The 15565-nt window shown below is 34.6% G+C and overlaps 1 protein-coding gene across 1 annotated transcript in view; it reads right to left on the bottom strand.

Annotated features, from left to right (window-relative positions):
* The window catches only part of LRRFIP2 (leucine rich repeat (in FLII) interacting protein 2), a 60934-nt gene that overhangs the window by 32917 nt on the left and 12452 nt on the right, over positions 1–15565 (bottom strand). Inside the window, exons 3-6 of the mRNA XM_010581818.1 lie at positions 6563–6649; positions 5024–5074; positions 2216–2269; positions 2091–2135 (exon numbers count right to left, since the gene is read on the bottom strand). Of these exons, the coding sequence (XP_010580120.1) occupies positions 2091–2135; positions 2216–2269; positions 5024–5074; positions 6563–6649 (237 nt within the window). The remainder of the gene's footprint in view (positions 1–2090; positions 2136–2215; positions 2270–5023; positions 5075–6562; positions 6650–15565) is intronic.

Genomic DNA, 15565 nt, shown 5'->3' with positions numbered 1-15565 from the left:
AAGGTTTCTTGCCGTAACTTTTAGCAACATCTTTGTGCCTGTCAAGGTTGATGCACAACCTTTGCCGCTTCATTTTACTTCTCTTTTGGGCACATTAGAAGAGGAAAAACTGGAGACATTAATTCCCTTCAGACTTGAAATTATCTTCAAGACAGAACACTTATCACTTCACACTTTCTTTGAGCCCTCAAACTTGCTATCACAAAGTGTTCGATTACATCAATCACTGCAGCAGTACAATTAATACTGTTTTCTGTAAAGAACCATGCTTTCATCAAACTACTGCTGTGGTAAGTAGACACAGAAAATGTTATAAAGTGAACACGTCAGAGCATGCTTATTCCAGGCTACACACCACAAAATCTCTCCTTCTGGAGGTACTTGCTCTGTTCCTGTGAGACCCACTGACATCCAAAGAATTCTTAAAAATAAAATTGTAAAAATATATCAATACATAAAATAATTTTTAAAAGTTCTAATGGTAACTGTTAATCTTCACTGAAAGGCACAAAATAATGAAGGCAGTTGAAGAAATTCTGGGTAAGCCCCCCGAAAATGAGCTCATTTTTCTGCTGAGTTCAAACCCTATTGTTTAGTCAAGGGTAAATTATTTAATCTCCATCTTAGGATATTCTGTATGTTAATCAAGGCAAGATCAGATCTCAGCAAACCTGTATCAGTTCACAAGTTTATAAGTGTTGCCACATAGCATATTTTACATGCTTTTTCTGTAAACCATTTACTGTTTGCAAAGTAGTCAACACTACCTGATTTAAATGATTTGGTAAAAAAACCTGTGTGAGAAATTGCAGAAACACTTAACACCAGGACTTGCAAGACATTACACAAGATTACATTTAATTGCCAAAACCTTTTAGTAAGTGACAATCACTTTTCTTTTTTTTAAGTCACACAAAGAAACAGCTTATTCCACCTTCCAAAGTAAACAAAATCAACCCTTTTATTTTAGTCATTTGTCTTTCTCCTGGCCTATATATCCAGATCAATGACAAGCTGATTTCTAGGCAAATCTACTAAAAACAGGAAAATGTTTACAAACCCTCAATGCAGCCATTCTCTACCACCATATATGACCTAAAGAGGATATAGGAGAGCCTGTACAATACAAGAAATACTTCTATTAGCAGTCTTTGGGATACCTTGCATCACTCAGGTAAGTCTTGGCCACTAATGAATAATATATCCACACATTCTCAAGAAAATATAACCCTGCATCATATCGAACTTCTTCAAATTGTATCCTAAGGTGCTACTACTTTTTCTTCCACAAATATTACAGAAACACCATAATACTTAAAGTGCAAGAAAAGAAACAACAGTGAGCAGAGGACCATCAGCATCAGTTTGGAATGAAAGCCCAAGTTACAAAGTATTACTCATCTTCAGTAAGTAGCATTGATTCAGGATGACTCTGACTCAGCAGTAGTATTTACTTTATTAAATGAAATTTGCCTCTTTGCAAAATATCTGAGACAGATAGGGAAAATGGGAAAGAGATGATTTTTTTTTCCCATTAGACTTATCTAAACGTTACCAGTGTGTGATCATTAATAGAACCTTCACATGTGACTATGAAATGTGATGTGTAGTAGTAATCATAAGCCAACTGACAACTTATGTAAGAATCTTAACACTCTACCACTTCAAGACGAGCCAATTAATTCTTACTATTGGCAATATCTGAAGCCCGAGTACAATTACTCAGCTTTTTAAAAAAGAAATAAATCATATTAGACTGGAATAACACTAAAAGATGACACTTAAAACTTGTCATTATATATGTTATTCCAAATAACTAATTGTTGAACTACATATATTTCCAACCAGTCTTCAAACATCACTCAAATTTTTTCAGCAACAAAAATATACTGTAAATAAATATACGTAGAAAAGGGAAAAAAAGCACAAGGTATTTATAGTAAAAGCATAGTAAAAGAATTAAAATGTGGCAATTGAGATTATTTTTAAATGCAAAGATTGAAATACACAAAAATAAACTACCTTGTTAACATTGATGGAAATAAAATACCAGATGAACTTTAACTTTATATGTGACTTAAAATACTGACTCTAAAACTGCTAATACTTGGAAGACTTAAAGCACCATCCGCTTCCTAAGAAAATGAAACCAAACCCCCCTTTTTTTTTAAAAAGGCCATGATGGAAAAGGAGAGTATACAGTTAGAACACAAACCAAATATGAATGTCGACTGGACCGGTGAGAATACCTGGCCCTCTCTGAATCTTCCTGAGAAAGAAGAAATGCAAAGTTATTTCATAGGAGGGGGGAAAAAGAAAAAAAAAAAAGAGATGACGACAAAGTAAAAGCAAGCAAAGATGAGCAACATGCTGTTAGTACTTTTAACGCTATGTATTATTTTGAATAATCCATTGTGGCAAGTGAACTCATTCAAGTCAGAAGAACTTTGATTTCACCTGATTTGGGTAAGTATGCCAACACACTACATTAGGAGATGTAAATAAGGGGGGTTAATATAATTAATAATTAGTGTTCAGTAGTCAATTTTCTTCTGATTACAGTATTAAAAGCTTTACAAAATTACATTAGTAAGAAATTTACTATATAATTACTACAGTCAGATTATGAACATTTTACAAAGTTACTTTAGCCCTAATAGAGATGATTATTCTCAAGTTACCTCATACATATTTCAGATTTTCTCCTCTATCATAGGAACAAAGCTTCTTAAGCAAATTCATCAATTTTAAGTTCTATAGGCAGTTCTGCTCTACAATGACAGTGAAAATAATAAACCCAACTTGTAAAATTTGGGGGAGGACAACTAGCTAAGGCACCTTAATATCTTTTGTTCTGTTGAAAGATCAGAGAATGTTCATTTTGGCTCACACAAAGGAATATGTGAGAAGCATCAGGACAAAAATAGAACTAATTTAAAATAAAAAATTAAAATGTTTAACGTGCCTTAAGCTTCTCAAATTTTTAGTTACAGTAGGTAAGCATGTTAATAACAACCTAAGTTTTAAACTACCCCATTTGAAGACTACAACGGGGCTCTAGAACTAGGAATCCTTCCTTAAATTACTCACTTCCTACAGTTTTCAATGTCAAACTATTCTAAAGACATTCTAAAGTCAGAAGTTCAGCCTCCAGATCATAGATGGGATATCCAAACTCTAAAGCTGGCTTTCATACTGCTTATGGTCACATGGTTATTTTCTACATTATCATTGGATACATTAACTTGTTTAATATTATTTTGTGACATTTCAAAAGGCCTAATTAATACTCCGCAGGAAAATAATTTCCCAAAGAGGTTCATTTCATAATAACGTTTTAGTCTTCCTCTCTATAGTGTCTGCTTTGAGGTTTAAAATGAACATTTATGCTATATAACTTTTCAACACGGTAAGGTCAGATCACTGCCAATTTTAAATATACCTCGTGCCTGTGGTCTAAATGAACAAATACCGGTTAATAACATTTGCAGCTTGCATGCAGACAGTTTGCTGTTTATATAAGATTCCTCTTAATTGCCAGTATAACACCCCAGCTAATAATATGCTCCTATAATGCAAAACTTCAGCTTCTGATACAATTTTCTGTACACTTCTGTTGGTAATTTACTTAGGGTAACAAGTCTGTTCCTGACATAGAATCAGAAAATAGAAAGCCAGTGTTAAGCATTCAGCATATTCAGGTCAAAAGGATAAAGTACTACAGTACATATTGTAAAGATAGCTGCTGCTGGTAGCTATCAAGCTTGATTTCTAAGAATTTAAGTTTGAAATATGCACTTTATCTAAGACAGATGTTACGTCTCCCAATCCAGGAAGAGAGTGCACATCTCCTCAGAACCCTCCTGCAGTAGATATGCCTTTTACGAGTGCAAAAAGAAGGTGGCATTCAGTTGGGTGCCATTAATTTTGAAGTGAGATTGCTCACAAATGCAATCTGTGTTCCACAGTTTGGAAACCCTTGCTCTCCAGCATAAAAGCATTCAAATGTGCATTCCAGCAAGAGATAACAGAAACCTTTCTTGTTCTCTAAGTGACATGACAACTAATATACGCACAAATGTCAGCTAGGCAAAGAGACAATATAAAGTCAGCACAACTTTGCAAATAAAACTCTAATGACAGTCCTAGGATTTCTCAACAGAAGGACCGATTAACTGTCATGGAAGTTTTGACTATTTGAATTTATGGTTAGTCTCAGCATGTATTAATTAAATCGTCTTGATTCAAAGCATTCACACAGTGAACACTTCCCTAAAAACCTAAGAGACATCTCTGATCTGCCTTTTTAAGAGGCACATGAAGTTTGTGAAAGGAACTCTCTAAACAAACATTGCATTAAATTATTATAAATTGAACTGAAGCTTTTTTGGATTGTAACTCAACTATCTCTACTCCTTCCTACTTAGTGGATTTAATCTAAATAAATGAACAGTCAAATATTTTATCATTATTAATTGAAAACAAGAGGCAAGGGGTAAAAGGATGCAAGTGATGCATGGGGTCTTTTTTAGGGCTTGGGGTTTTCCAATCTTTTATAATTGACTTTTGTAAGTCATAGAAGTGACTTAATCATCAGTGAAAATACTAGCATTCGCACGTTACTCAAAGAAGAAACAAATAAATGTAAGTCTGCTAAGAAGAAGGAGTAAAAACCCCAAACTCCAGCAATTAACTGAAATAAAAACATTTACTATTGAAAAGATGTTTACCTAGATTGAAACTAATGTAATTTAATTTTAAATAGATTCATGACAAGCCAGCACATGGTGGAAAAAAACCTCCCAACATTTCATTTTAAGAAAAGCATCTGATTTCATAGTTTGTCTTTTGCTGCTATAAAATACCGTCCATATCACATCTATATAGAGTTTATACATATTTGTTTTCAGTAACAGAACACTTTGAAATGACACACAGCAAACCATTAGTAAATTACTTCCTCCAAATCCTATGTTAGTTCTCCGAGTGGCAAAAACATGCTCAACAGGTGGTTTTAGCCTACCATCCATTTCTGGATATGAGCCCATTTTCTATCATATGAATGCTGAGAAAACTACAGAATGTAAAAACAAAAACAAACAAACCATTTACAGTACAGATTAGTCACCACACAAAACTGGATTCCCAAATCAAAAATTTGGAAAAATCTAAATTAATTGCCATGTAATCTTCACTGTAATATCAGATACCTACAGCAGTTAGAAAACTGAAAGTATGGAATAATGAGAACCATACAGAATTGAGATAGAAACATGTTTTGTAAATTGCACTTGTAAATTACCCAGCAAAAAAACCCCCGAATATCGGCATTTATATGGATTTGAATGTAATCATGATAAATAATAAATCTCAATGCATGCTATGTCAAAACCTGAATCAAATGCAATAACCATGAAATAACCAGTCTGCTGAAAATCTGGTTCCTAGGTTTGTTTCTCAAGAAATGCAACTTTTTTTTTTTTTTTTACAGAAATGTGTGGAGCAACATACAACCGTATGTGTAAATATTATCCCAATTCTATTAATTTTTTCAAAATAAAGGTCCTGACAATAAGTATTTATTGTGCATACTTTTGGTATAATCCATACGGGAAGAAATTGACTGAAAACTGCATATGTACAGTCCCATATCCAAATTAACCAGTTACTACGTATAGCGTAAACACATTAAAAACAGCGCAAAATAATTCTCTCCACTTTTTCATATTTGTTTAGCCTATACATTAGGCAGTGTACATTTTGGGTACAGTCATATTAATTATTTATGCTATGCTGCCAGTTATCCATATTTACATGGATCTCTTGCACAGCAACAAGCAGCAAAGAAACTGCTATGTATTAAGTAATTGTTCTTATAAAAGCACAAAAGTCACCAGCTGACTCAGCCACAAAGCTAGTCATTCAAATCCAGACAATATTAAACTTCATATTAGAAGTTGAAAACTGTTTCTCTCTATGTAAAATTATTTATGCAAGCCTGAGTTCTGGACATTGTCATTATGTTCTCTCTTCTGCTCATTTAAAATCAAATAAGCAAGCCTCAGCCCTTTAAATATCTAAAGATAAACTTCTAGATTAATCTTTATCCAATTTTGATTGCTAGCATTGAATTTACTGCATTTGTTAAAGGTAAAACATCCAAGCATCTGTTTTGCCTGTAAAGCTAGAATTTAAAAATCACATTAAAACAGTTCTATTTTTCATCTGAAAGCAAGAGTGCTAATAGCCTATTTTGTATAGCTGATTTTTTTCCACAATACAAGTGTAACTATTAAGGAAGTTCAAAATGAATGTTCAGATTAATATTTTGTGAGGTGCTATCCACAGGTAAATACAAAGCAAGTTATCCTTTTAGGTATATAGCCTAAGGGGAAAGAGGAAGGTATGGGGGGAGAGAGAGAGAAGCTAACAGTTGCCTGACGCTGAAATACTAGCACGCAGCTGAATTACACTAAAGGACAAAATCTGATGCAAATACAGGAATAAAATACATTAAGAATTTTAGTAAAGGTTTGCAATAATTCTTGATGATTTACACTACCTCTTTTTGCTGTCGCTCCAGCTCTCTCATACGTATATCTCTTGCTTCTGCTCGAGCTGCCCGTTTGGCTGCAAGTCTGGCTTCTGCCTACAAGCAAATAGAAAATACTGAAAGTTAAACCCACATTTTTTGTATAATGGTCTGAGTACTCAATTTAATAATCTCTTCACAAAAACACATTAAGATTCTAACATCACAATACATAAGTAAAGAAATCAGAGTTCTCAGAATTAAATTTCAGAAGGGATATATACCTAACTCTTTACAGATATCATTACTAGTTGAAAGAATTACATGTTGATAAAAGAACTGAGTTCAAGAACTGAGTTCAAAAGTATTACTATCACTAAATCTAAAAATTCATGTCCTGCAGACTTTAACAAGATTTTGCCTATGCATAGTACTTAAACAGGCATGTATGCAGCTGCAGAATCTTTGGCCACACGAAGACGTTAAAACAAAAAAGAAAGAATCAAAACAAAGATATTAAACCACTACTGTTCATGTCATATTTAAAGGTTCTGCTATAATTAGATATTATTTCAAAAAGCAAACATCACTTAGAAGTTAATTACTTCAAACAGCAATCAAAATCAAATCCATTATTGGACCAAATGTAAGAAAGAAATTTAGGGTTACAGTTCCTCCAGAACGAACTTAAACATTCACCATCACCAAAAAGGGACTTTCCCTACCTTTTCATTCAAGCCTTTAATACTCCCAACACTCAGAATCTGCTGTGAGCCAATTTTACTAACTACCACAGCAGAAAGTTAACAACGACAACAACAAAAAAGTAGTTTTCTGCTGTGTTAGTGAAATGGCTTGTACAAGGGTCCTATGAACACCAGACCCAGCAAAAGGGACAGGCAAGACAACCAGTAGCAAGACCTTCCCCTTTTCAGTGGCAAAAAGCTGTTACATCTGCACTGCTTCTGAAACCTGGTTATTGGCAGATACAGCTATGTATTTCCTCCACTCTCTATCTAGTCTCAACCAAAAAGAAACATATTGTCTTTCAGACACTAAATGCTACCTCAAATTTAATCAGTTAGTTAATTACATCATGCAATAATTTTGACATGAAGCTAGTTCTTGAGGAAAACACAACCTCAGTTTTTTCATGTTCGAATAATGAGTTGATGAAAATTTTCTCTTAAATTCTTGAAATATTAAACCACTGAAGACAAGTTTTCCACCAAAAATTCCAGTTTTCTATCTAGTGTTAATTAAAAACTTATGAGAAACACCAGCAGCCAAAATTTAAGAATTCCTAATATCCAAACCATTTAATTTTAAAGAGCCTCTTAAAAATGTAAAATTCAGTGGAATTTTGCCTTTGGTTAAGGATAATTTTTTTCTGCTTTTGCCACTATCACAGTATAGATTTATGTAAAATACTAGAGACCTATAAAATCCATGACAATTGCAAGTAACTATCTTTTACTGTGCTTCAGGAAAAAGGAAGGAGTATTTAACTCAGGGTTTAACTTTAAATTATGACTAAACTACAGGTACAAAAATATCTATCAAATAGTGACAAGAAAGAAGGCAAACACATTATAGCTTTATTACTTAAAATAGTTTGTCTTAACTTCAAATTACTCTCATTAAGATTGTTTTTCTATATTTTGCATACTGAGATGAAACGATTCAAAGTCTGTGTCAGCACTCCTGACTGCCACAATATAATCTTTTTTCATAGCAGCATAAAGCTGCTGCTCTTCCTACCTGATGACAGCACACAAGAAAAGCAAGGGAATTCCCGTGCAACAGGAAGTCTTTTCTCACTTGCAGCCGCACTTTGTAATTGTCTGTAGTCATAGCTCTGCGCATATAAACTTTCACATAGACATGTATGCAGCACAGAAAGGACTCAAAGAGCTGATATGTCTGGGTTTAGTTCTGTCTATAAATCACCAGATACACGCATCTAGCCTTTAGACTCCAGTAAGGCCTTACTGTTAAAGCTAGAAAGTGCATTTGTTTACAGATTCATGCTAAAAATCAATCCACATTTCCCCACTTTCTTCTAGTCCTACAGCCAGAGACCTAACTTTCACATTCCTGCAGTAGAGGGGAAACAAATTTTCTTCCAATTTACTAAACCCTTCATAAAATACAGGAGAATTCTACAAACATTTGTCGTAAAATAGGTGTCTGAAATTGAGGAAAAAAATTATCTTGCCTTTTAAGAGAATTTTTTTAGCAAAAAATGGTTTGGTATTACATTAATTATTAATCTGAGCAACTAGATTCCTCTGAAAAAGTACACGATTTCAAAAAGACAAAGAAGATGGCAAGTTGACTGAAAGTGCAGTTCTTGGGTTTCCTTCACCAAACCTTATGGCATGAGACAAATCATATTACCATTTGAAAGGCCATCATGCTGAATATTTCTTTATTCTCAGCAGAATTGTTAGAGAGCAGACCTCATGTTATTAATAGAGCACTCATACAAATCTTGGTAACTATGTAACTGAAATTCAAAATTACCATTAATAAAGAAATAACCATAATTCAAAAGGACATAGTTTTCTTCCCGGGTGCTGCTGTTCACTCTATTGTCTTACTGAAGAAAGCCCATAAAAGTTGCGAAACAAATTTCCACCAACAAACTCGTCACAAATTAAATTCTTCAGCTATGTTGAAATAAAGTCTTTAAAGATATGCTAAGGGAAATACAGTGCCACAACAGCTTTGGATAGAGAACTGAGTTGAGAAGATGAAGCTGTTTGGACTGTAGAAGCAGCAGAGAAAGAAAATCTAGACTACTGTTTATTTTTTAGAAAAAAAAACAGCAAAAGGACAGGCAGTCATGTTATAATGCTTTTTCTAACTCAATTAGTATTTGAATTTAAGAGCATTCCAAATACATTGTTATTGCTTGCTCATAGGAGCTTGGGAGTCAGTCCAGGTTGCTTTCTACAGCTTGCATTAAACAAATTCCAGTCTTAGAAAACTACAGACTGGCCACTACAGTCTTGATTTCAGTTTCATTGCTCATTATTCTCTGTACAGTCTTTAGACCAGACACACATAAATAAAATACATTATTTATGATAAAAATATTACAGTATCATCTAATTGAAGTACAGCTTGTTAAAAAGTGATATAACATACCAAATTCCTATTTTCCTGAAATAAAAATTAAACTGTGGATGGTCCAAGATCTAGCAAATCCGACACTTTATTTTAGAAGTTTCTAAAGGGGACTTCCAACTGCTATAAAGAAATGCGGTAGCTGAAGGTTCTTGAACGCTTCAACTGCAAATAAGAGATGAGGTATCCAAACCTGTTAGCACCATATCAGTACACTTATACTGGTGGCTAAAATGAAAAGAAACCTCTTGGTTATATATTCTGGAGGACAAACAGGAGCCATAAGGTATAGATGTGACAATTTTGCATGGAATTTATTCAGAGAAGTGACCAAGAAAGGAGATAGAGGACTACAGAGAAGATCTTTGTAACAGAAGAGATTGGGTAGAAAGAAAGACAAGGAAGAAGCCCTCAAGACTTTGGATAGGAAAAAAAAAAAAGGACTAATTAATAAAGGGTTAATTAATAACTAAATATGTGAATTTTTTTTGTATATGAACACACTCATACTACTCCTTAACTTTTACCTTCTACCCTAAGGACAAATATGCAATTTTAAACCAAGTGCCATATCTGCATTTCTTTGAGCATTAGCTCTGCTCTGAGTAACAAAACAAAGCCATCTGTTCATCACTGAGTTCTGGAATTCTTCATTTCAAAATAGGTACCAAAAAGCTTCACATGCAAAAAAAAAAAAAAGTAATGTTTCCTTGCACCTGCATAAACAGCATTTCATTCTAGAGGAATATGATGATTCTGGCTGTTTTCAAGCAGTTAAGCTACTACCTTGAAGCAGTACTCACTTTGATTTGGTTATTTTATTGCATACATTTAGTAAACATAGGGGTAGCAAGAGAATATTCTCCTTCCATTACAGGTGACATGGTCAGTTTCCTCATTTTCACCTAAACCCTGATTACTAACAACTACTTACAGTCATTTAGAAAACCATCTCTGCTTACTTCATTTTTAACATTTTTTTTTCATACATATTCTGCCACAATCTTTTGAAAACCTTTCAAACCATTTTGTCTCAACATTGAAGGATAAAATTTAGTTCTTCAGTTAAATCCAAGATATTTTTGGCAAGAAAGAAAGGAGAAAGGGAAAAAGACCAGATTTTAATTTGAATGCCTCTGTAGAAATTGAGTCTGTAGTCTCTCATTTCTGATGTGTTTTTTCTTAGTCTCTTCACAGCAATGATCAAGTTCTTCATCAAGTTAAGAAGCATACTAGTGCACAGAATTGATATGGTAGAAGCTGCCCTACACATTGAGCAAGAAGCAGCATAACATCTGTCTCCATAGTGTAGACAGGCATCTTTCTCCTTCCCCTTGCTTGCAAGAAGGAATTCGCTAGAAAGCAATAGTATTTTATTTTTAATTTTCATACTGTAGAGGTCATTCATTAACTAGTTCAGATTCAGCATAAAAGCTTCATGAGGAAAAAATATAGGCTATACTAAAATATGCTATTCACCTCTGAAAAAATACGAATGCTTTTCATTGAAAAATCAGAATTATTTTGTCATCATGGGCTACATACAATACATATAACTCATTCCCCTCTCTGTCAAGGGATATGCAGTGTTTACAGTCCTGCAGTTTCCAACACTGGAGGCCCAAGCAAGGAAGGTTTTCCTTCTTCCACCAGACAGCAGCAGTGAGGGCACTGGCTACCCCTGCCGAGGTACCCGGCTCCCTTTCTGCTGCAGGGTGTTTGACAGAATTACACCAGTACATTCTGCCAGCTCTGGCAAAGCACCAGGATAAGCATTTTAAAAACATTCACCGTATTTCTTAATACACTACTACACACTGCACTATAAGGTTTCTTTCATCATTTCTTATTAAATGAACATGCATTATTTCTCTCTTCTGTTGCTCGTTTTGTCTGTATTCTCATTTCCACGCTTTTTGCCCTCCTTATCTCCTTACTGTCTCAAGAACGCAAGGCAATACCACCACTCGTGCCAAATGTATTTCTTATGCCTCCTCTGAAATGTCTTCCTTGCACTTACTTCTGATGTGCCTTACTCTTTCTCCAGTTGTCTACAAAGCAAACACTATAATCGACAAAATCTTAATGTTTACATGATTTAAAGGTTTAGAATTCTTTATTTCTGATGTCTCTTCTTCTTCTTCCATTTATTATACAGATCCATATATAGATTAGAAAATCTCTAGAATACCTTATCTCCTATAAAATATCCTTAACCACTATTGAAAACAGCAGCAAAGTTTTTAATTAATACTGAAGTAGAAACAGCTGATGGAAAAATATTTAAGTGATCTCTTATTAAAACATAAATTCAAAAATCATCTAGCGTCTACAAAGACAATCTCTGTATGAGGGTGGGGTTCTTTGGGGTTTTGTTTTCTTAAGGAAAGCTGAAGCTGTATGCAGAGAGAAACATGTACTGAACTTTGAATAGATTCAATACGACAAAGACTATGTTGTTAACCATTTTGAAATTCATGATATAGCCTTCAAACATTTTGAAATATTGAACTCTTGGCTTTTTCTACACTGGCAATTAAGTAACATAACATTTTTACTAAAGTAAGAACAATTGCACTCTACTCAAAGAGTGAATTTTAAATCCAAATGAATCTTTATTCTCTCCCATGAGACAACACCTCTTAAAGAGTTTCCAGGCTCCTGCTATACAATTAGAGGAGAGTCATGAGAATGGTTCCTGAAAAAATACACACAAGATGCTACAAGAAGGAAATGAAATGAACAGTGACACATTCCTTGTCCACAAGCTCTAGTTCTTTGTCATCTAGAGTTATTCAGCCCTGAAGAGTGGAAGAGTTGCTAATGCAAGCACGGAAAGAAAGGATATAAATGTAAATCCTGATTGTCCCTTCACACTGCTACTTATCGGGTTGAGGCTGGTGAGATGACAAGAGTCAGACTCTTCTCACTTTCTGGCATGATGTTCACTGTATCTGAGCTTGAACTGAAGTCAACGTAACAACACAGAAGTGACTAAAACTTTTGCTGTGGCATGTAAGGCTGGTCTTGGAGAAAGAGGTCTCAAGTAATCGTAAGAGATGCCCAGTGATGACAGGTTACTGCTGCATATGTAAGATGAACACAACAACTTGTCTGCAAATTACAAAGACAAGCGAAGCAGCGATGCAGATGTCAGCTGAAGATACACTGTCCACAAAACAACTTTATAAGCAGAGAATCTCCACAACAAAACCACAGGGAAAACAGATCTTGAGATCATATCAGCTGTATCCAGTGTAGACTGTGAACATAACCTTGAGAATATGAAACTCAATTTTTATATATTTGTTAAACAAAAAGGATTCCCGCATAAGAACCTAATCTTGACAGGAACCTGAAGTCACACTAGACAATCCCCATCTGTTATTTGGAAAGGCAGAACTTTCCACGAGACAGAAGAAACTGTCTTCCATACCAGCTGGCTTATTGTCAATTTGAGAAAGCTAACAGCTTCAGAATCCGTTACAACAGCTAAAGAAGGAACCAGAAGGTGGTATAAAGGAACTCTTCATATTTTCAGGAGAGAGGCATTTTTTAATTTTTTTTTTTTAATAAGAGATAAGCTGACTTCAGATTAACCTTGCTATAATCAGAAAACACTGGCCAATACTCCACTTTAATGTAGTAGGGTGCATTTACACTCAAGAATTCTTACTTTTCTCCTTGCAGGGAACACCTGGACGATATACCTACACCTGTTCCCACAGCTTCTGAAACAAAAATGATAAACTGGTAATCCTCTCTGTTGTACCAAGGTAAGACTTCCAAACTGATCAACTGCAACTACTCTTACTTAAGACACTGAATAATATGGAGAGTGCATTGCTTCCAGAAAAGGATGTGTAGATCCCTGTCCCTGGATATGTAAATCACCTTTACTCTTCCTCAGTTTCAGTGAGCACAAGGGAATTCAGTGCTGGGAAGGATAACACACAACAGAATACAAAGTAGGTCTCAAAGAAAGAGGTCTGGTAACTCAGAAGTTCTTGGAATAAGGCAGTAATTCACTCCAGTGTGGATGTTTTAGCATACTTGTGCCTTGTTCAGTGCAGAAGCATTGCAGAAGAGCTTGTCTCAATGCAAACTCCCACAGCAAGGAAAAGATATGAAAGAACTCTCTACATAACAGTGCTAGTGCTATAAGAAGCAAAGGGGAGGAGAAACAACTGACAGAGAAGTTTTCTGATGCAGAGGAAAGATGCAAAACATGAAAGAAATCTCACAAGGAGGAAGTAGTTTGACCAAGCCCTTCAGATCCTATGCTAGTACCCTTGTCTTCCATTAAATATTTTCATATGACACATCAGATTCAACCAGTGCAGAAAAATGACTATATAGAAATTATTTTATTGGATCAGTACCAAAGAATTCTTTACACAAAATTTCCTAGAAAGCAGATGTTTGTTGGTACCAAAAGGAAGATATCACATTTTTTGGACATGTCCCATAGAACAAGGAAATCTCAATTTTGTCAAATTAGCGTGGTGAGAAAGAATAAGATTAGTGCTTTCTGAAATCTGAACTTTTGGAGAAAAAAACCCTGAAACTTCATACGCTACACTAGAAGTCTTTGCTAGTATTACAAACTCTGATAATTCCTCGTGCTATTTTTGGACTGCTCTGAATCCCAGAATACTTCTATGCAGTTTTTCCATGCAGATCATTCTGAGTGCTTGCCTTTTGTTTCAGCATATTCTGTTTACCATCTCTTGATACCTAGAACACCTTTTAGGAACGTTTTCCTCACAAGACATCTGACTTCTGGATTACGGGACTCAATTCAACTGTTATAACATCTGCTAAAAAGGTAATTTCAGAAGAGGAAGTTGAGGAACAAAACACTCTGACAATAAAAAGATAAGCAAGCCATGTTGCTGAGATAATGGCCTCAGAATGGCAAAGTACACCTACTCTATATATTCATATGCTGAGAACTGGCATGCCCTATATCGGCACAGTAACTGAAAACTTTTCCACAGCCTCAAATAATAAGGTATATGTATGGCACAGTAAAATCAGATGTTATTTAAAGACAGAACTTAGTTCCTCTGCTGTTATATCCCAAGAAATGCATTCTGTTCCTTTAAAGTAAAAGTTTTCTTTAGAATAAGTTGGGTAATACTATGAATTACAGCTACCAATTAAATGACAACAGCTGCTGACATGGGATCCAAGGGCCAGCTTCTCCTACACAGACGAAGGGATTAACAACCTGACAGTAGTACCTATTGTGATAATACTGTATTTGTGATGACATACAACTTTTCACACTCTTTTAAAATTGGATAACAGTTTTAAATTAAGACTTAAAGTGAAACCTGGATATGGCCACACAAAAGAAGAAATGGTGCTATACACAACTTTGAAAACATGTAGTAAAGTTGATAAACCATTTTATTCTGAAATACGTTGAATTCTCTTCTCCCTAACAAGCCATGAAAGTGACCCTCGAAATACAGAAAAATGCCAGAATATTAGAAAGGGAAAAAAATAATTCCAGTAAGAAAATCAGAAGGAACATTTAGAACAATTTAATTCAAATAGGTTTTAAGAATTATTAATAGACATAAAACAGTTAAAGACAATATGAAATGCCTACCCGTTAAATGATAATGCTGATCAGCATAAAAAATTTTAGTTATCTTCAGCAGATTTGGATTAATATCATAATACTGAATAAGCTTTATGAGCTTTTGAGCAAGTTATTTTCCAGCTCATTTTTGACAGAAGAGGAGGAAAGACTTAATATACATTAATCCCTGGAATAGACATATTCAACTTGGTTATCTCGGCAAGATAACACCTCTAGCTGTGAGACCTAGTATCAGTTTAATTTAGCATTAAGGGGGAAAAAATGCTTTCATTTTTGTTTAATTTATG

The sequence above is a fragment of the Haliaeetus leucocephalus genome, unplaced genomic scaffold, assembly GCF_000737465.1.
Source record: "Haliaeetus leucocephalus isolate CR32 unplaced genomic scaffold, Haliaeetus_leucocephalus-4.0 Scaffold808, whole genome shotgun sequence".
Lineage (NCBI taxonomy): Eukaryota > Metazoa > Chordata > Aves > Accipitriformes > Accipitridae > Haliaeetus > Haliaeetus leucocephalus.
Note: the sequence above shows the minus strand (reverse complement) of the source record. Positions and strands in the feature narration are given on the sequence as shown.